General features: G+C 39.8%; 1 protein-coding gene across 13 annotated transcripts in view; it reads left to right on the top strand.

Moving 5' to 3' along the window:
• Nucleotides 1-21,422, top strand: part of MPHOSPH9 (M-phase phosphoprotein 9) — a 58,825-nt gene that overhangs the window by 31,858 nt on the left and 5,545 nt on the right. For 11 of the 13 annotated variants that reach the window (XM_060401119.1, XM_042234563.1, XM_060401122.1 and 8 more), the window contains 10 exons: nucleotides 3,467-3,514; nucleotides 4,716-4,780; nucleotides 6,179-6,280; nucleotides 12,326-12,451; nucleotides 13,568-13,740; nucleotides 14,837-14,983; nucleotides 15,781-15,901; nucleotides 16,706-16,809; nucleotides 17,483-17,730; nucleotides 18,041-18,109. In XM_060401119.1, coding sequence (XP_060257102.1) covers nucleotides 3,467-3,514; nucleotides 4,716-4,780; nucleotides 6,179-6,280; nucleotides 12,326-12,451; nucleotides 13,568-13,740; nucleotides 14,837-14,983; nucleotides 15,781-15,901; nucleotides 16,706-16,809; nucleotides 17,483-17,730; nucleotides 18,041-18,109 — 1,203 coding nt within the window. Of the gene's footprint in view, nucleotides 1-3,466; nucleotides 3,515-4,715; nucleotides 4,781-6,178; nucleotides 6,281-12,325; nucleotides 12,452-13,567; nucleotides 13,741-14,836; nucleotides 14,984-15,339; nucleotides 15,376-15,780; nucleotides 15,902-16,705; nucleotides 16,810-17,482; nucleotides 17,731-18,040; nucleotides 18,110-21,422 lie in introns of those variants that run through there. The other 2 variants (XM_060401125.1, XM_060401127.1) reach the window with 2 other exon arrangements.

Below are 21,422 nucleotides of genomic sequence, written 5' to 3' on the forward strand. Positions count from 1 at the left end.
AGCCTTACAAGCTGTTATGACATAGTTCACGTTTGTTTTCGCTTTACATGACTTTGCTGTTGCTGCAAATATCTGTATACCTTTCTGGTTGAGTCGGTTGGGTCTTATCTTGAAACAGGAAGTCAGGGCTTTCAGAACTATGGTGTCACTCCCACGCCTTTCGGTCTCTAGCAGGGCAGCTTTTGAGTGGTCTTAAATCAACATCTGTGTGTCTGGAAGGTAAAATGAACCAGATTTAGAAGAGGCTTGATATAGTTATTCATTTTTATTTAATTTCATTTAAAATTTAGAATTGTATCACATTAAAAATGGATTAAAGTTTCAGGTTTTTTCAGTTTAAATTTTTATTAATATTTTTGTGACAGTACATAAAAAATCTGAAAGTATTTCCAGCTGTTGAAATTTTCTTTCTGGTAGCTTTAGATTTGATTCTTGCTGCTTTGTTTTTTAACATTTATTTTCATGAAGATAATACATGTAAATAGTTTAAATGGTCAAATTTCAAATGAGAAACAGCAGTCTTCTCCACCTCTTCCTAAGTTGTAATCCTCTATCCTAGAGGTTGTTATTTTCAGCCCTTTTAGTTACTTCTTCTAAAATTTTGCTTCCTGTTTCTAAGTAATAAACTTACATTTCTCTTTAACCTGTCAGTCTCAGATGTTATATATTGACTTCCTTCTGTGCAAGATCACTACAGTTTAGCTTTCTTTCACCATTGGCTCCCAAACACTTGTCCCCCTCTTTCCAGTGTGATTAAATTGATTCTAAGAAGCTTATTTTTTACAACTCTGAAATTGGAATACATTTTGATACTATAGTGACTTATTTCAATTGAAGCGTGTTTTTCCTCTTAGCGTTTTAAGACTGTGCTGGGTCTTCACTGCTGCGTGAGCTTTCTCTAGTCGTGGAGAGTGAGGGCTACCCTCCTTGTGGGGCATGGGCGTCTCCTTGAGGTGGCTTCTCTTCTCGCATTGTGCAGAGTTTAATAGTTGCGGCTCTCGGGCTCCAGAGTGCAGCCTCTGTAGCTGTGGCACTCAGGCTTAGCTGCCACATGGCATGTGGGATCTTCTCGCACCAGGAATTGAACTGGTGTTCCCTGCATTGCAAGGCAGATTCTTAACCACTGAACCACCAGGGAACCCCCCCTCTTAGTATTTTAGTAAATATTAAATAGTATGACTTCTGATCAGTGGTAAAATGGTATGATTTCTGATCAGTGGTTTCTTAGATTTTAAATACAGTATATTATTTATAGGTGGATTCGAATTCAGTATTTCTTATGTCTATGTAAATATTTTTTAGAGCTAAGCTGCAGTGTTCAGTGATTTTATTTCCTATCTCTTCCAACTTTCATTATATTTTTCCTTAATTTAGTAATTGCTTTATTTTTAATCTGCTTAGTTTGTTTTTCTTTTTAACATGCATGGCACTTCCTTTCCCCTTGCCTGCCTACCTAGTATCCTTGCTTCAGTTTGAACTGATTGCTCTGAGGTTTGATGCACAGATTTGTAGGGCTTGCCCTTGTCATCATGCTGGGAGCTGTCTTTCCTTCTTTTCTGTGCCGCATCTGTCATTTTGTGTAGGTTCTACATCTTCTGTTTTGCTAGTGTACATCTCCTGAGAAAAAGAAGCATGAGATAAATTTTGAGGTCTTCCGTATCTGAAAACGTTTATAGTTACAACCCCACTTTACATTAAAAAAAAAAGTTTTATTTTTTAGAAATAGTTAGAATTACAGAAAAACTGAGGAGACAGTAGAGTGTCCCCATATGCCCCACACCATTTCCCCTGTTTTTGGCATCTTGCATTTGTATGATACCTTGGCTCAGAGGTTAAAAGCATCTGCCTCCAATGCAAGAAACCCAGGTTCGATCCCTGGGTCGGGAAGATCCCCTGGAGAAGGAAATGGCAACCCACTCCAGTATTCTTGCCTGGAGAATCCCATGGACAGAGGAGCTTGGTAGGCTACAGTCCACAGGGTCACAAAGAGTCGGACACAACTGAGTGACTTCACTTCACTTCAGTTTGGCCACAATTAATGAACACTTTGATGCATTATTAATAAATACAACAGTTTATTTAGATTTCCTTGTTTTCTTCCTAATGTTCCTTTTCTGCTCTGGGACTCCCTCCAGGAGACCAGGTTACATTTAGCCAGCCCATCTGCATAAGTTCCTCTTAGACATGGCAATTTCTCAGATGTCCCTCCTTTTTCATGACCTTGACAGTTTTGAGGACTGGGCAGGTGTTTTGCAGGATATCCCTTGAGAGTTGACTAATGTTTTTCTCATCATCAGACCGGGAGTTATTAGGAGGAAAATCATAGAAGTAAAATATCATTTTCAGCATGTCATATCAGCAAACACTATGTTTTTTTATTCTTTTGCAGTCATTTTAGTAAAGTTTCAGGAGGGCATGCATATGAACACTCTGTTCACTGTGCTGTATTTTATTAGAACTTTATATTGTTTGGTTATTATTCTTACTTAATGTATTAGTAGTGTAATTTTAGTGTGTGAGAAAACATGAGCTTCTGGTTTTTAAAATTTCTTGTACTTTTTGTTTTAACATAACATCAGACTTACAGAAAGTTGCAAAATTGTATAAAGAATTTCCATATACCCTTCACCTAGATTCTGAATAACATCTTATGTGTTTTATCATTCTGTCCACATGTAGTTAAATGATTGAAAAAAATATTTTTCCTAAACCATTTGAGAGTAAGTTAGAGATATAACGCACCTTTATGTCTAAATACTTCAAGGTATATTTCTTAAGAACAAAGACAGTCTTATATAACTGTAGCAAAGTTAGGAAGTAACATTAGTACAGTAATCTTTTGAGGGGGTGAAGTAGGAATGGATAGCTGTGGCAGGCAAAGGGAGACACACTGAGCTTCTGCCTCAAAAAGCTATGTGTTTCCCAGTACAGTACTCTAATTTATACGCTCCATTCAATTTTTGTGAATTATACTGTAAATGTTAGTTATCCTTTTGGTATAAAGAGATAACAGATCTCTTTTCCCTTGTTCAGGATCTGATCCAAGACTACATACTGCATTGAGTTGTCATATCTTTTTTATCTCCTTTAATCTGGAGCAGTTCCTCAGTTTTTGTTTTTCTTTTATAACCTTCAAATTCTTTGAAGATCACAGACTATTTTATAGGACTGTGCCTTCTAACATGATCGCTGCTAGCCACATGTGACTGTTTATTTTCCACACTGTGCAGCTTATGGGAGGCCTAACCACTGAACCACCAGGGAATTCACTCACGCATCTCTTTTATTTCCTTTTTTGTGTCTCATTTTTTTAGTTGCCTTTAATCTGAAACAATGTGTTAACATTGTCCTTTCATGACACTAGCATCTTTGAAGAGTATGGGTAGTGATTTTATAGGTTTTTATAGTCTCCACTGATGTTATAATATTTAATCTTGTGATGCAATTCTTTTGTTTTTCCTTGTAGCTTTTAGGAGAGTATGAGTCCCTTGGAAAAGAACACGAAAGAGTAAAGGTAATGGTCACTGATTCATGTTCTGAACTTCCTGTGGGGCAGACGCATCAGTTTGGAAGTCAGGAGATCTGACTGTCTCCCTTTTTTCTCCCCTCCTTTGTGCCCATCTGGCTATTTGAACTAGACTTACCCTCTCTGTGTCAGTATCCTTATTTTCAAATATCTACCCTTGAACTTACAAGTTTGTTAAATTTGTTAATTTAAAAAATATTTATTGAGTGGTTGCTTCATTTGAGGTGAGATGAAATTTTTAGAAGAGTATAAAATACAAATGCGCATAGTTAATACTATTTAGATATAAAGTTTTGTGTTGCAAAACAGTAGCTTTTTGTGGGGTTGAGTAACCTATGTTTGAATTCTTACAATTAAAACTCTGTTTGGGATCTACAATTTCTAATTCACTGAAACTCCACAATAAGTAAGTGAGTTTCAAGTAATTCTGTTGCATAAAATGCAGGGTTGTGATTATCCAAGGTTAATGAAAAGGCCAGCACAGCTTGGTAGCCAGAATGTCTGGGGTTTCAGGGGCTAGTCGTTACAGCTGAAATCTCATTATTACAGGTTTTAGTTTTTCCATTTACTGAGGTTTCAGTCAGTTTGTGTTTAAAAATGTTAATTTTGACACTGATTGTTTCTAATCGAGCAAAGCTTAATAGGCTTTATTTATTAAAAAGGGGCCATACCGCCTTGAACATGGCCAATCTCGTCTGATCTCAGAAGCTGAGCAGGGTTGGGCCTGGTTAGTACTTGGATGGGGCTTCCCTGGTGGCTCAGATGGTAAAGCATCTGCCTGCAACACAGAAGACCTGGGTTTGATCCCTGGGTCGGGAAGATCTGTTGGAGAAGGAAATGGCAACCCACTCCATTATTCTTGCCTGGAAAATCCTATGGATGGAGGAGCCTGGTAGGCTACAGTCCATGGGGCTGCAAAGAGTCAGACATGACTGAGTGACTTCACTTTACTTCACTTTTATTAAAAAGGGAACTTACACACAGCTATTTGATTAAACCAGTATTTGCTGTCTCATTTTTCCCTTTGTGTTATGTGTATTTTCTCTGGTTGATGCCAGACTTGCTGATTATGCATAATTTTCTTTATAGTTCTCTTTTGGTATATTCCTCTTAAGGTGCATAATATAAAACTAAGACTACATCTAAATATTTGTCTTCAGTTATCTGAATTTTTTCTTTATTTTCATAGGATACATTAAATATAACTGAGAACAAATTGCTTGATGCACATACTCAGATTTCTGATTTGAAAAGGTAAAGTCTAATAAGCAAAAACCTTTTAATTGTTCTTTCAGCCCTTAAATATGTGTCTAAATTGTAAATGATGGGAAAGGAAACCCTTTTTTGAGGATTTTTAAGCACTTTGAGATTAGATTTTATCCTCATCTTCCCTTCACCTGGAAATACATTTTATTTTAGCCGAAGAGTTTAAATTAATTAGAATACATCGGTGGCTGTGCCTGCAAGGTGTGCGTGTGCTTAAACATTATGCATTTTCTTAGCATAGGTAAAGCGTAAGTGATATTAGGTCATTGAAAAGAATTTTAGGAAGTAGTCTAATTCACTGAATTACTTTTGTGCTCCAAAAAGAAAACAGCATTCACACCAATTTTGTGATTATATATTTCTTAAAGACCAGGTTCAGGAACTGTATTCATGATCCGATTTGCTTAATTAGGTAAGGCACAGTGTGTAAATGGCCCCTATGGCTATGATTAGATATTTCTAATTGGCTTCAGAGTATATTTTTGTGTTTGGAGATTAATGATGTCCCTTATTTAGAGATTTTACCATGCTCTTAAGGACTTCTCAGAAAAGAACAGAAGTACTGTGTAGCTTTCTTGTCTGCTCAAGTCTTTTCTTGTGAAGGGTTCAATTCTAGGGATAGTTTTGTTATCAGATTGGTATACACAGTCAGCCCTGTTAGAGCTTTCTTTTTCAAACTTTCCCTGCAACAGAGTAGGTAAGAATCTAAATTTGAAAGATGAGATAAAGACATTCAAAAGTTTTAAAAGAACAGAAAAAATGCAAAGATAAGCCTCAAAATAATTAATTGGCCATAGTACTTATTTTCTGTTGGTAAACTTGAAGATAAGCTGTTATTCTGAACATAGCACAAATTAGATGAGCTGCCTGTAAGTTGAGAGTTGTTCAAAAAGCAAGTTCTTGATAATACGTCTGCTTTGGATGGCAAGCCTGCTTCCTCTTTCGTGAGAACCTAACCTGTGTATATTTTGTACAAGTCATGTACCTGTTAGAATTAAACACCTTGCAGTTTATTTGCAAATTGCAATTTATTTGATTGCTTGAATTTTATTTGTATTTAATTTGTACTGTTTTATCTGTAGTCAAATTTCTAAACTTTTTTTCTACTTGCTATATTAAATGCATTTGTTGTTCCCTTTTCCTGTAGTTACAGCGTATGAAATACTCCTTTGTAGGATTTTTTTCTATTTGCCTTTCTATATTCTCCCTGATTTTGTTCAGCTTTTTAAAGTTTAATGTGACATTTTACTATGAAAAAATTTTATGAATTTGTTTCTCTTTTGTCACCCCTTGCCTAGAAATGTCTGTTAAATAAGTAATTTATAGTTGAGCTGTATTTTAAGCTTGTTGAAATGTACTTAATTTATTTTACTGCGTTTGAATTAGGACAATTTCAAAACTTGAAGCTCAAGTCAAGCAAGTAGAGCATGAAAATATGTTGAGTCTTCGTCATAATTCTAAAACTCCCGTGAGACCCTCACATGCCAAGTAAGTTACTTCATTTAATCTCTGTGAAACTAGTAATAGGTAAATCCTATAATTGAGCTGAGACACTCCTCTGTCTAAATGGTGAAGAAGGCAGGGTTAAATGTCATCACAGATCTTATGTGTGAAAGCATCTTACTGTTAGATATTGTGAAAACTCTTAAGCAGAGGCATTTGCCAAAAGGAGAAAATAGTAAAAGCAGATTGGGACTGAGGAGAATTGGGATGGTTTTTGGTTTTTGACTCTGCCCAGCTGTGTGACCTCAGACGAATCACTTAATTTTTTGGAGCTCAGTCTTATCTGTAAAAACAAGGACATTGGACTACAACATCTCAAAGGGTCTGTTAGCCCTTGTGCTCAATTGCTCAGTCGTGTCTAACTCTTTGCGATCCCATGAACTACCAGGCTCCTCTGTCCATGGGATTATCCAGGCAAGAATACTGGAGTGAGTTGCCGTAGCTCGTAACTTCCATAAATTTCATTCCTGTGTTAATGGAAAACTTATGATGATGGATCTGCATTAGGTTGTGTGAATTTTTCTTTTTAGTTTTTCCAGATTAGCTTTGTCATAAGCTAAGAACATTATCTTGATGATACATTTACAGAGTAAGTTTTTTCATAATTTGAATTGGTTTTTATTATGATTTTTATATAAAAAAGGTAATAGAGAATAGATTATAACTTCCTAATATTGACGTTTTATCAGAAAAATTTTAGATTGTGTTGTTAACCTTTTTAAGTTGTAATTGTCAAAGGAGAAACATTGTCTAAATTTTTACTCATCTATTTTATGTGGGACATAATGGATTATTTAAAGAAAAAAATATGTAAATAACTGAAGTTGGATGTTTGAGATTGAATAAAAGGAAGACTAAGGTTTGCCTGGGGAGAAAGTCCTTTCTGAGGAGGGGACGTGTAAGCAGAGAGGTAAGATGTTTGTGGAGTCGTTCCGGAGAGAGGTGTGGAAGGGAGGGAGTGTTCCACACAGAGACAGTGGTCTTGCTGAGTCCTGAGGAAGGAGAGAGCTAGTTTTATGTTTGAAGAACCCAGAGGAGGCTTGTGTGGCCTTACTGTTGCCATCATACATAACTGTCTAAGCCATGGTCATGGGTTTGAGTTTTACTCTAAGTCCATTGGGGCACCTCTGAAGGCTTTTTGAATAGTAAAATGGTGTCACCTGATTTATCATTTTGTTCAGTGAACCTGCCATGAGGAAGGGAAAAGAGTAGAAACAGACTAATTAGACTCTTGAAGGACTTGGAGAGAGATGGTATTAGCTGGGTTGAGGCCACAGAAATGGGTAGAGGGGAAGGATTTGAGAAAATTCTGGAGGTAGAAGCCACAGAACATGGTTATGAGTTAGATGGAGCGTAAGAAAGGGAGGTGTCAGATAAAGCCAGGTAAAACCTTTGTTTCTGTCTTAAACAGCCAAGGGTGTCACATTGAACCAGGGAAGAGATGGGAAGAGTAGAACATGGAGTAAAGATCAGAATTTCCATCTTGAATATTTTAGTGTGAGATTCATGTGAATTCCAAGTGGAACTCAAGCAGGGGATGATAAATTTACATTTGGAGTGCAGAAAGAAGACTGGAGTTATAAATACTAGAGTTTTGTCTTTGTAGGTGGCACTTATTGGATGGATGGGTGTGTTTAGTGAGAAGTGAGTCCACGTGAGAGCTCTGAAGAGCTCGAGTGTTGTGGTTTTGGGTAGAGAAGGAGCTGGAAAAGGAAACTGAGAAATAGCTGCTAAAAAACAGGAGAAAGACTGAAGCAGCTACCATGAGAACCAGTGAGAGAGAGAGACTGAAGCAGCTACCATGAGAACCAGTGAGCTACCATGAGAACCAGTGAGATAGGGACTGAGTGTCCCTTGCATTTGCAAGCTGGGGGTTCCTGATGACCTGGAGAGCCGTTTATGTAGAGCCATAGAAGCGGAAGCCAGTTGGGAATGTATTGAATGAAGAGCGAGTGAAAACCCAGATGTCCAACAGCTGTAATGTCAGTGTATTGTGATACATTTATGTGTGATACTGCTCAGCGTGACCATATACAGACTAGATCAGGGGTTGACAAGCGACAGCTCCCTGGCGAAATCCAGGCCTCTGGCCTGTTTCTGTAGGGTTTGTGAGCAAAGAATGGTTTTTGTTTTTAATTTTTCGGGGAAAAAAAAATTTCATGTTACATGAAAATTATATGAAATTCAGTTTTTAGTGTCCATAAATAAAGTTTGATTGGCTTACATCAAGTTTATTCACTTACATGCTGTCTGTAGCTGGTCTGTGCTACAGTGGCAAAGGTGAGTAGTTGGGACTGAGCCTATCTGGCTGATAACACCTAAAATATTTATTATCTGGCTGTTTACTGAAAAAATTTGCCCACTCCTGAACTAGACTCAATGTGGTTTAATCTTAACATAATATGGAACAACAACAAAAAACTAGTTGCACAAGAAATAGGATGCTAGTTATTAGATTGGTACAAAAGTAATTGCAGTTTTGGACTGTGAATTTTAAATCATTATGTGTTCAGTCACTTCAGTCATGTTCGACTGTGATGCTATGGACTGTAGCCCACCATACTCCTCGGTCCATAGGATTCTCTAGGCAAGGATACTGGTGTGGATTGTCATGCCCTCCTCCAGATAAATCATTATAACTAGGCTCAAACACATCTTTATTAATCAAAATAGGGACCATTCCAACCAACACATTTTTGCCAATGAGAAATAAGTGTGTTTATTCCTATAGCGTACAGATCCATGCTTTGGGATTTGTCAAACTCTCAGAAAACATTTTCTGCCTCCTGCTGGTTGTGGAAGCATTTTCCTTACAGAAAGTTGTGGAGATGGTTGAAGAAGTGATGGTTGGTTGGCGAGATGTCAGGTGGATATGGTGGATGAGGCAGAACTTCGTAGCCCGATTTGTTCACCTTTTGAAGTGTTGGTTGTGCTACACGTGGTTGGGCATTGTCTTGGAGAAGAATTGGGCATATTCTGTTGACCAGTACCAGCTACAGCCTTTGAGTTTTTGGTGCATCTCATCGATATTCTCAGATATAATGCTGTCACTGGGATTCAGAAAGCTGCAGTGGATCAAGCGCACAGCAGACCACTACACAGCGACCATGACCTTTGCTTGGTGCAAGTTTGGCTTTGGAAAGTGCTTTGGAGCTGCTTCTCGGTCCATGGTCCATCCACTGAGCTGGTCGTCACTATTCGTATAAAATCCACTTGTTGTCGCATGTCGCAATCCTATGAGAAATGGTTCATTGTTGTGTAGAATAAGAGAAAGCGGTACTGCAAAACAACGGGTTTTTTGATTTGCATGAGCTCATGAGGCACTCACTCAGTGAGGTTTTTCACCTTTCCAGTTTGCTTTCAAATGCCAGTGAAAGTGAAAATGGCTTAGTTGTGTCCGACTCTTTGCTACCCCATGGACTGTACAGTCCATGGAATTTCCCAGGCCAGAATACTGGAGTGAGTCGCCATTCCTTTCTCCAGAGGATCTTGCCAACCCAGGGATCAAACCCAGGTCTCCTGCACTGCAGGTAGATTCTTTACCAGCTGAGCCACCAGGGAAGCCCTTTCACTTTCACTTACGATGTTGGATTCTTTGGCAACTTCTTGTGTAGTTGTAAGAGGATCAGCTTCAATGATGGCTCTCAGTTGGTTGTTGTCAGCTTCCAGTGGTGGTCACTATGCTCCTCATCTTGAAGGCTCTTGTCTCCTTTGCAAAACTTTTTGAATCACCACTGCACTGTACTTTTCTTAGCAGTTCCTGGGCCCAAAGCATTGTTGGTGTTGCAAGTTGTCTCCGGTGCTTTACAACCCATTTTGAATTTGAATTAAAAAAAAAAAAAAAGTCACTTGAATTTGGTTTTCATCTAACATCATTTTTATAGTCTAAAATAAATATAAACAGCAAGTAATAAGTCATTAGCAAAAAAAATGTGCATTAAAATTATGTATAGCATAACCACATTTAAGAAGGTATTCCAGTGCCAAATAGCCAGGGTTCAACAATACAAAATCTCAATTATTTTTTCACTAATCTAATAGGTATTTGGAGTAGCAAATGGCAACCCACTCCAGTATTCTTGCCTGGAAAATTGACGGGCAGAGGAGCCTGGTTAGCTGCAGTCCAAGGGGTTGCAAAGAGTCAGATACAGCTGAGCACCTGAGCACACATACAATAGATGTTTACCTTAGAGAAGTTCTTGTGTATGTTTATTATAGCATTGCTGAAAAGGGAGTACATTGAAAACTAAACATTCACCAACAGGGGAAAGGATAAATAACTTGTGATACAGTCATACTGTGGGTAAATGATTAAAATGGTAGAGGTTTATATATGTATTAACATGGGTATGTCTCATACAGAAGGTTGAGTAGAAAAAGCATTAAAAGGATGTGTACATTATGCCCTTTATGTAATTTTAAAAATGTAAACAACCAGAAATATGCTTTTTATGTCTTAAAATTAAAAACACATATGGTAAGATGTTAGCACTTGTTAAAACTATGGGCTAGTGCTTGTTGTGGTACTCTTTGTAATTTTCTAAAAATGTTTGAAATGATTCTTCATTTAAAAACTGAGGGGAAGAGGAGTGACTGGGATTGAAATGAAAATAGACGAGACAACCCTTCAAAAAAAAGTTTGGTTGTGAAAAGGCGCAGAGAGAGGAAGGCAGGAGTTCCTGTCTCCTGGTTTCTGTTTTCTCTCTGGAGTGTGATGGGTGGTTATCACCTGACAGTCAAGCCTGGGGTGAGGGGTTTGAGGAGAGTGGAGAGGGTGTCAGATAGTCATATTTGGTGAATCGGAGCTCCTTGATTACAGGAAGACATGTTGGCAGCCAGTGTCAGGCATCCACTTGAGATAGTGATTCTCTGATGATGTCCCAGTCTACACAGGCAGGCAGCTTCTTTCCCACAAAGCTCAGCTGTAAAGATACAGACACTGAAGAAAAGTGAGGTCATTGTAGTCATCCAGGCTTAGGTCTTGCTGCCAGTCAGGTGTACAGGAAAGTGAGCAGAAAAGGGGTTCCAGGCAGTGAGTAATGATCAGCAGGAGAGTGTCCTGGGTTGGGGATGGGTGGTAAAGAGGAGCTGTAAAGCCAGAAGGGGCTGACGCCCAGGGAAGGGGGAGGCCCAGGGTCACAGGCCTTGAGGTGAGAGTGTTGTGCATCCGGATGCTTGAGCGTGGGAGTCGGAAGGATCTTGGAGGTTTGATTTCTGAGGGGACCGTCTTCTCTAGGATCATAAAGTCCAGTGAGCATCCTCTTGAGAGTTGCATGGTTGGCAGGAGGTGGAGCAGCTCCCATGTGCATAGGGAGGGTGCTCAGGACAAGGGCAGGAGCTACCAGAGAATGGTGGAATGAGCTTCGGATGGGCTGTGCTTCACAGGAATGGAGGCAGGACCGTCCTGGTCTAGAACGGCACTGTTCAGTACAGCAGGGCCCTTCTCCACAGAGCTGTTTAAATCTAGCTATGTGGCAAGCATTCACGAGTTTGTGTGTATGTGGCTGATGGCTATGGTATTGGACTGTGCAGATGGAAGGCCTTTTCTGTCTTTACAGAAAATTCTGTGAGCCCTCCTGGTCTAGGAGGGAGAGGCAGGACCGTCCTTCATCCCCTGGCCCTGAGCTCCGATGGGTCATAAAGGGTGTGAAGTGTGGTGAGGGGCTGGGCGGGGGTGTTCAGAGCTGTGTGCACGTGAATACACCAAATCTTGAGGCTAGATTTAGTTCAAGACATTCACAAATTATGAAATTTTGTAGGTGTGAGCTAAATGTTTTGTCTAAACTATGCGTTGATTTGTCAAAGATTTATTTGTCTTGTTCTTCCGAGACCAAGAAGAGCAATTCAGTTGGAACTGAAAACCTTCAAATAGAGTTCATCTAGCTACAATGATAAGATTGTTCTATGCAGTCTTTCAATCCCTGGGTAAATGTGGAAAGAGTATTTGAGAGCAGGTTGTTTGCTGTCTGTGCTCAGTCTAAACCAGAGTGCAGAGCTTGCAGCGTCTCAGCACACTTCTCATTCTCGCAGCACGCTGGCAGGCTCAGACGTCAGCCGGAGGAAGTGGCTGATCCCAGGAGCAGAGCATTCCATCTTCACTGGGCAGCCCCTGGACACCAAGGTGGACAGCCAGCCGGAGGAGACCTGCCTTCCTAGGTGAGACAGCTCCAGCGAAGATCTCATTTAGGCACTCTTAGCTTTTCTTAGAGATTTCAGTTGCCTTTCAAAGTTTAGGAAGGTTTAAAGAGCCATCTCCTTGTTCCTATCATGTCTTAATTTTGAGGATCTGATTTTTCTTTTACTTTGAAAGGCTAGTGCTTTTAGGAAATTTTACTTTCAGAGGTGCTGCAGAGCCTCTGCACTTGTGCCCCTGGCATAGCCGTGTGCTCTGTGCATGGGCTTGCAGTTAGGACACGAGGTTGATCCTCACCCTGTGGATCACTGGAGCCTCCAGAAGCAACCTCATTCGTTTCCTCCAGAGTGCCATATAAATATTCTGTTTCTCTGAGTGCTTCCATGGTGGCTCAGTGGTTAAGAACCCACCTGCTAATGCAGGAGATGCTGGTTCGATCCCTGGGTCAGGAAGATCCCCTGGAGAAGGGCGTGGCAATGCACTCCAGTGTTCTTGCCTGGGAAATCCCATGGACAGAGGAGCCTGGTGGGCTACAGTCTATGCTGTCAGAAGAGAGGCAGACACGACTTCGCAGCTAAACAACAGCATGCGCTAGGCTATGAAAAGGATTGAGAAACAATGGTCTTATACAACAGGTTCAGTTTTATTGACTTGTATTGAAAAGCATACGTATTCATTGTGGAGTGTAATTTTCAACCCTCATTTTATTCCTCTAGTCTAGTAATAATCCCAGTAAACCATCTTAGTTCAGGCTGTTACAACAGATTACCCTTGACTGGGTGGCTTAAACAACAAACGGTTACTTTCTACAGCTCTGGAGGTGGGCAGTCTGAGATCAGGGTGCCATCATGGCTGGGCCAGATTCTGTCCTCACGTGGCCTTTCCTTGGTGCATATGTGGAGGGAGAGATCAAGGTATCTCTTCCTCTTTTTATAAAGGTATTAACCCCAGCATAGGGGCTTCACTCTCACGTTATCATCAAAACCTAATCACCTTCAAGACCCTACCTCCCTGCCCCCGACATATACACCATCGCATTGAGAATAAGAATTCATCATAAGAATCTCATTCAACATAATTTTGGGGAGACAGGAAATATTCAGGTCATAGCACTGTGTGTCTTGTAATTACTATTTAAGGTACCATTCTGCTCTGGAAAAGGATCTTTCACCCGGAAGTTCACCAAGTTTATTGATAAAAAAGCAGAGAGAGACTTTAGACACACCAATCATGAAAGCTTTAAAAGAACTTGATGAAGAAAAAGTATTTAAAAGTTGGGGCACACAGACAGAGAAGGAGGATACCTCGAATAGTAAGTATTTTATTCCTTGTCTGATAGAAATATAGATGCATACATAGATCTCCTCCCCCTTTCTACCCCAACTATATACCTTCTTAAAATGAAATGCCCCAAGTAATGAAATAAAAAGTTAAATTTGTTTTCCTGCTGCTTCAGCCCTATTTCAGACAGTTGAATCCTAGTTGTTAATGTATCATTGTTGTTACATACATACCTTTTATACAAAGTAAATGACATATTAGTCTCTGTTATTAAAGATTCCTGTGACATTCTTAAGAGTATTTGAAACTTTCTACCTCAGTTTGTCTTATTTGCACACATCAGAAAGTTAAAGCAGGCATTTGGAGTTCGTGAAGTGAGATGTAACATTTGCTACGCTCCCTTTCTTGCTTATTGAGCATCTGTCAGTAGGACAAGAGGTCTGTTTATTAATAACTTTGTTTGTTTACTTTTGGCTGTGCTGGGTCTTAGTTGCACACGGGTTTCTTTCTAGTTCTAGTTGCCGCCAGCAGGGGTTACTCTGTTGTGGCTGTTCTTCTCCCTGCAGGGGCTTCTCTTGTGGAGAGCAGGCTCTAGGGTGTGTGGGCTTCCGTAGCTGCAGCAGGTGGGCTCAGTAGTTAGAGCTCCTGGGCTCTATATCAGGCTATAGTTGAGGCGCTCAAGCTTCTTTGCTCCACAGCATGTGGGATCTTCCCAGATCAGGGATTGCACCTGTGTCTCCTGCATTGGCAGGCAGGTTCTTTACCACTGAGCCACCAGGGAAGCCCAAGAAGTGTGTTTAATACTTGAAGTGTGTTTCACAGGTTCAGGCACTTGTACTTTCTCTGGTGCTTATTTGGTCAGGCCTGCTAATCATGTCATTAAGATCTTCGGCATTGCATTTCCTAAGCAGTATCCCCTAGTAAATAAATTAGTGACCTGTTTTCTAAAAATAAACTCTCTTAAAAAATCCCACATGTTTTTTTCATCAAGCATTTTCATTGTAATGTGGTGCATTTGCAAATAATCATTATAATATAGATAGAAGAATTGCTTGCTTTGTGTAACCATCTGTTGATGAAGGCAGATAACTGAAGCTAGTTTTGTTTTTTACATTTTTCTGTTACAGAATTGGTGAATCCTCGGCCAGCTGACTCTTCAGTCAGTGCAAGTCGGTCCCCAGAGAAAGGTGCCCAGCAAAGACAAAAGAGGTTTAATTCTGCTTCACAAAGATCATCATCTTTGCCACCTTCAAATCGTAAATCGAGTACTCCAAGTAAGGGTTAGAGGTTTCTGTCTTGGGCTTGGAAGAGTGACATCTGAGCTGTACACATTGATGTTTTCTACCTCCCTTATGCTCTTCCTCGCACCTAGTAGTGCTCTGAATACCGAATCTCTAAATGCCATCTTGTTCAGTAACACTGTCTGATTGCACAGTTACTATGACCATAACAGAAGAAATTCTCACCGTTTATCAAAGTGAGATTTTTATGTGTGTCCCACAAATGTTTTGCAACTAATACCACTTCAGTTTTTGAGTCAAACTCAAATATTTTTGGCTGACTAATTATTAGTTCAAACAAATTAAGCTAGCCTGAAATAAAGCTGTGTTTTTTTTTTTTTTTCATGTAGTTACCTAAAGTGACTCAGCATTTTCTTTAGCCAGTTGTAAGTATGATTTTAAAGTTAAGCATTGGATTTCTGTATCCTTAGTTTCTATTTTCGTAAGCAGCTGAAGAAATTCATATATGACTGTGCTCTTAGAACTGTTCATAGGTGCACTGGTGTTTCCATCTTATTTCCAGTCGACTTCTAAAATCCTGAAAAACCAGTTTTGAGATGGAGCACTGCAACGATAGTCTGATAGAGTAAACTGTGGCCAGTGGTTTCCTCTAGATAGTTAGAAGTATGAATTGTTATAATTTTGTATACTCTTGTTTATCTTTCAAAAAGTTTTACAGTGAAAATGTATTCTTTTTAAAGTTAGTTTTTCTTTCAGTACTTTTCTGAGTTCTGCCAACATAGCCCATACGTAGAAGGAAAAGACTGTCCCCTCTTCATTTTCCTCTGTAGCAAAAAGAGAGATTATGTTAACACCAGTGACCGTGGCGTATAGTCCAAAGCGATCCCCTAAAGAAAATTTGTCCCCAGGATTTAGTCATCTACTTAGCAAAAATGAAAGCAGCCCGATTCGGTAAGTTCTCTAAAACTGTAGAATAAAATATGTATAAAATTGATTTTTTTTTAATATCACCTGTTACGTCTAGCTATCACTAATTTTTCAGTTGTCAGTGGGGATTCTGTGGATTTAAATCATTTAAATAAACGCCCTACTAAAAATAAAAAAGTACTATAATACATGAAAACAGTTTTTAACTATGTAAACTGGCTACTAACTATAAAATTTAAATACTGCCTCAGAAACCCTTCCAGCTTTTGGATATAGAATAATTCTTTGTTTTCCTAAAAAGGTTTAAGGTATCAGGAAAACTGGGGGCCGTTTGTACAAGAAAGTGGGCTGTCCTGGTGTGGCCCTGGCACTGAACATCAGTTTGTGCTCTGAGAAGGCTGTTCTCTCTGAGGGGTGGTCTGCAGTGTGTACTGTGGTGGGAAATGACCACTGACGCCTAAGACACGAGAGCTGGTGGCCCAGCTCTGTCAGGCTGTTGGGGAAAATTAATGAAGCACATTGAACCTCAGTTTCCTCTTGTATAAAACAGGGATAATAATGCCTACCTGCTTATTTCATATGCTTGTTAACAAAGATCAGATGAGATCATGTATTAGTAAATGCTTTAAGTCACCAGCGTGTAAATATAGTTTTGTGTTAGAAAATATTATTTAAATTTAAGTTTAAAAAAATATATGACCACCTTTCTCTCTTAAAAAATATGTAAATATGTGAGTTAACTTGGATGCCAGCTCATCTGTCTAGTGGAGAATAGGGAACATCGGTTAACATTTTTTTCTCACAAGTAAAACTTGCTTCATTCAATAGATTTGATATACTTTTGGATGATTTAGATACTGTTCCTGTGTCTACTGTACAACGTTCCAATCCAAGGAAACAACTCCAGTTTCTTCCTCTAGATGACTCGGAAGGTATCTTTTCCTAAAAAATTATTCATTATGGTTTTAGTCATTCATTTTGTGAGTTTCTGGTATCAAGGCTCTAGACGTCATTATAGCCTGCACTTAAATTTTTTTTACCCAGGGATCTCTAAAAATAAGCATTTTTGATGCTCATATTGTTTGTGTTATCCTCATTGGAAAGTTGGGAACTGAGGTCAGGGGATGTTAATGTTTAATTACCAGGGCAAAACTGTTCAGTTTTTTATGTTCTGTAACTTATATACAACTTAGGCTTTGGATGTTTTTTCCTTTTTCTCAATTGTACTTTCCGTTTTAGATAAAGTTGTAAAATAATATATATGAAATTGCTTGGGCAGGCCCTTAAAATGCTAACTCTGTAATGTTGATATATGTCCACTAAATGTGTTGCTTATTTTTTAAACTTTTTTTGCTTCAAGTTTACAGAAAGTTTGCATACATTTATTTAGGGGAGATGTGAAGATTGTCAGACTGAGGGAAAGGTTTTTAGAATTCTGAGGAGAAAAAGCTGAGTATATATGATTGATTACATATTTTCTTTTCATTACGGTTTTTGACCGTGTAGCAGCCATTTCCAGATAATGAAGTTGGGTAGCATATTTAGTATGTACATGCTCTCTGAGAAGAGTTGATAAGGAAGAAATTTCTTTTTTTTTTCTGGCAGAAAAAAAATACTCAGAAAAAGCCACTGACATCCATGTTAATCATAGCTCTTCCCCCGAACTGTTGCCAAATGGAGCGAAGAAAGTCTCTGTGAGACCAGCCTGGGAGAAGAACAAGTCAGTTAGCTATGAACAGTGTCAGCCCCTCTCCACAGCACCACAGGGTAACAATTTTGAGTATACAGCAAAGATAAGAACCCTAGCTGAAACGGAACGGTTTTTTGATGAACTTACAAAAGAAAAAGACCAGGTAAAAACAAACAAACAAACAAAGTTTTAAATCTTTATCTGAACTTAGCACATATGTCTGAGGAACAGTCAGAAGGGAATTATTGAGTCAAAAGCAGGAAGTTACTGTTGATGCCATACAAAGCTGTACTGGAAACGCGTGTGAACCGAGCTGTCGTTACTAATTGTGTCAGAGGGAACTTGGGTGAAGTCGAGATGGACAAGAAAATGCTAGGCTGAAGTCTTTTCACTCCATCCTGTTATAAACATCCTTGCCAATAATTAGAATTCCCCTGTTTTTATTTAAACGTTTTTTTTCTGTTTGTTACCAGATTGAGGCAGCACTAAGCCGAATGCCGTCTACTGGAGGACGAGTCACTTTGCAGACGAGATTAAATCAGGTGACGTGTCTTAGCTTGAATCTGCTTTGGAGGCCTGATGCTAGTCAGTGCTCCATTTAACCATGAGGATTTTTTTTCTTCTAATTTAGAAAAAGTGTTTATTGACTTCCTTATGGCTGTGCTGGGTTTCTGCTGGCTGTGTGCGGGCTTTCTCTAGTTGTGGCGCGTGGGCTTCTCCTTTCGCTGATCTCTCTTGCTGCAGAGCGTGGGCTCAGTAGTTGTGGCACATGGGTTTAGTTGCCCTGAGGCATGTGGGATCCAAAGTTCCCGGACCAGGGATCAAACCTGTGTCTCCTGCGTTGGCAGGCGGATTCTTAACCACTGGGCCACCAGGGAAGTCCGCATGGCCTCCACAGTGGTTCTTTAATGTCAGTTTTTAGGCACACTGAAACAGTCAATCAGAACTTTTAGCCTTTATGGAAAGTGTTTGGTAATGACAGCGTATTTTATAACTTGATGCTAGTTTTCAGGAACAAAGTGATTTTACTTGATACTTCCAAGAAAAAGGCATTCATGCCATCATGTTTTCAAGAAACTAACTTGGGAGCAAATGGCAAGATGTCTGTTAACAGATTTCTGCATTGTTAAGGCTCTCACATGAAATCTCTCCTTTTGTGTTTTGTTTTTTCCTCCCCAAATTGCAAATTATTTCTGAATCTCTTTCCATTTAGTAAACGTGTAAAACAGTGGCACTTTGCAACTGGAATAGATGTGAGGTTAAAGAGATGTGATTCCATTATTGAGCAGGAGATGGTGCAGGTGAAATGGCCCGTGTGCCTTTCTTTTAGTTGCTTTTCAAAGAGAATTACCAATAAAATGCATGAAGCCATGGGACATTTTAAATCTCTTTTTGTAACATTTTAAACATCACATCAGTGCTGTGTCTCATATAACGGAATGCTTTGGCTTTTCAGTGCCTTCAGTCAGTCAGTTCAGTCGCTCAGTCATGTCCGACTCTTTGCGACCCCATGAATCGCAGCATGCCAGGCCTCCCTATCCATCACCATCTCCCTGAGTTCACTCAGACTCACGTCCATCGAGCCCGTGATGCCATCCAGCCATCTCATCCTCAGTCGTCCCTTCTTCTCCTGCCCCCAATCCCTCCCAGCATCAGAGTCTTTTCCAATGAGTCAACTCTTCGCATGAGGTGGCCAAAGTACTAGAGTTTCAGCTTTAGCATCATTCCTTCCAAAGAAATCCCAGGGCTGATCTCCTTCAGAATGGACTGGTTGGATCTCCTTGCAGTCCAAGGGACTCTCAAGGGTCTTCTCCAACACCACAGTTCAAAACCATCGATTCTTCGGTGCTCAGCCTTCTTCACAGTCCAACTCTCACATCCATACATGACCACAGGAAAAACCATAGCCTTGACTAGATGGCCCTTAGTCGGCAAAGTAATGTCTTTGCTTTTGAATATACTATCTAGGTTGGTCATAACTTTTCTTCCAAGGAGTAAGCGTCTTTTAATTTCATGGCTGCAATCACCATCTGCAGTGATTTTGGAGCCCCCCGAAATAAAGTCTGACACTGTTTCCACTGTTTCCCCATCTATTTCTCATGAAGTGATGGGACCGGATGCCACGATCTTCTTGATTCCAGCTTGTGTTTCTTCCAGTCCAGCGTTTCTCATGATGTACTCTGCATATAAGTTAAATAAGCAGGGTGAGAATATACAGCCTTGACGTACTCCTTTTCCTATTTGGAACCAGTCTGTTGTTCCATGTCCAATTCCAACTGTTGCTTCCTGACCAGATTTCTCAAGAGGCAGGTTAGGTGGTCTGGTATTCCCATCTGTTTCAGAATTTTCCACAGTTTATTGTGATCCACACAGTCAAAGGCTTTGGCATAGTCAGTATAGCAGAAATAGATGTTTTTCTGGAACTCTCTTGCTTTTTCCATGATCCAGTGGATGTTGGCAATTTGATCTCTGGTTCCTCTGCCTTTTCTAAAACCAGCTTGAACATCAGGGAGTTCACGGTTCACGTATTGCTGAAGCCTGGCTTGGAGAATTTTGAGCATTACTTTACTAGCATGTGAGATGAGTGCAATTGTGCAGTAGTTTGAGCATTCTTTTGCATTTCCTTTCTTTGGAATTGGAATGAAAACTGACCTTTTCCAGTCCTGTGGCCACTGCTGAGTTTTCCAAATTTGCTGGCATACTGAGTGCCTTAATTTCAGGAAGAGTTCATTCTCAGATCAATCTGTGATACCAGAAGGAAAGAGAGACACATAGAAGAGGTCTTCTTCTAGGTTTGTACTTATGGATCCTACATGAGCATTCTCAGCCCTTTTCTTTTGTTGCCCTTTGTCTTCTCACTATATTGAAGCAGTTTTGACATACATGACCGGAAATGAAGGCCCTTTAAAAGTCTTATTTTAAGATCTTGTTGGGACTTCCCTGGTGGCTCAGTGGTAAAGAATCTGCCTGCCCGTGAAGGAGACATATGAGTTCGATCCCCAGTCCAGGAAGATCCCACATGGGTTCTTCATTATCTTTAACGTCTCTTTTATCTCTGACTTTCTTTCATTGTCTTTGTTGCTCTGAAAGTTTTTATTTAATAATTGATAAGACTCAACATATGAAACTCATTTTTAAGTAGTTTACTGAGAAATTTCCTGGTGGTCCAGTGGTTAGGACTCTGTGATTCCCCTGCAGGCAGCACATGTTTTTGTTTGATCCTGGTCCCAGATCCCACAAGTCACAAAGTGCAGCCAAAAATAAATAAGGCAGTTTATTGGGAAGGCAGAAGAATTTGTTGGTTCTCTAATTCTAAATGTATCTGAAACATTTGGTTCCATATATGTTTACATATGCTTATATGTTTACATAATGATGATTTTAAGCTCTTTATGAAGTGAAGTGAAAGTCACTCAGTCGTATCCGACTCTTTGCAACCCCATTGACTGGTCTATGGAATTCTCCAGGCCAGAATACTGGATTGGGTAGCCTTTCCCTTCTCCAGGGGATCTTCCCAACCCAGGGATTAAACCCAGGTTTAATTGCAGGCGGATTCTTTACCAGCTGAGCCACAAGGGAAGCCCACAAATCCTGGAGTGGGTAGCCTATCCCTTCTCTGGCGGATCTTCCCGACCCAGGGATTGGATTCTTTACCAACTGAGCTATCAGGGAGGCCCAAACTCCTTATAATCTTATTTATTTTTATTTTTGGCTATGTTGGGTCTTCACTGCTTCGCTGTGGACTTTTCTTGAGTGGTGGTGTGTGGGCTTCTTGTTGTGGTGACTTCTCTTGTTGCGGACAGGCTGTAGAGTGTGCGTACTTCTGTAGTTGTGGCACGTGGGCTCAGCAGTTGT

This window comes from Ovis aries, chromosome 17 (genome assembly GCF_016772045.2).
Source record: "Ovis aries strain OAR_USU_Benz2616 breed Rambouillet chromosome 17, ARS-UI_Ramb_v3.0, whole genome shotgun sequence".
In the NCBI taxonomy this organism is placed as follows: Eukaryota; Metazoa; Chordata; class Mammalia; order Artiodactyla; family Bovidae; genus Ovis; species Ovis aries.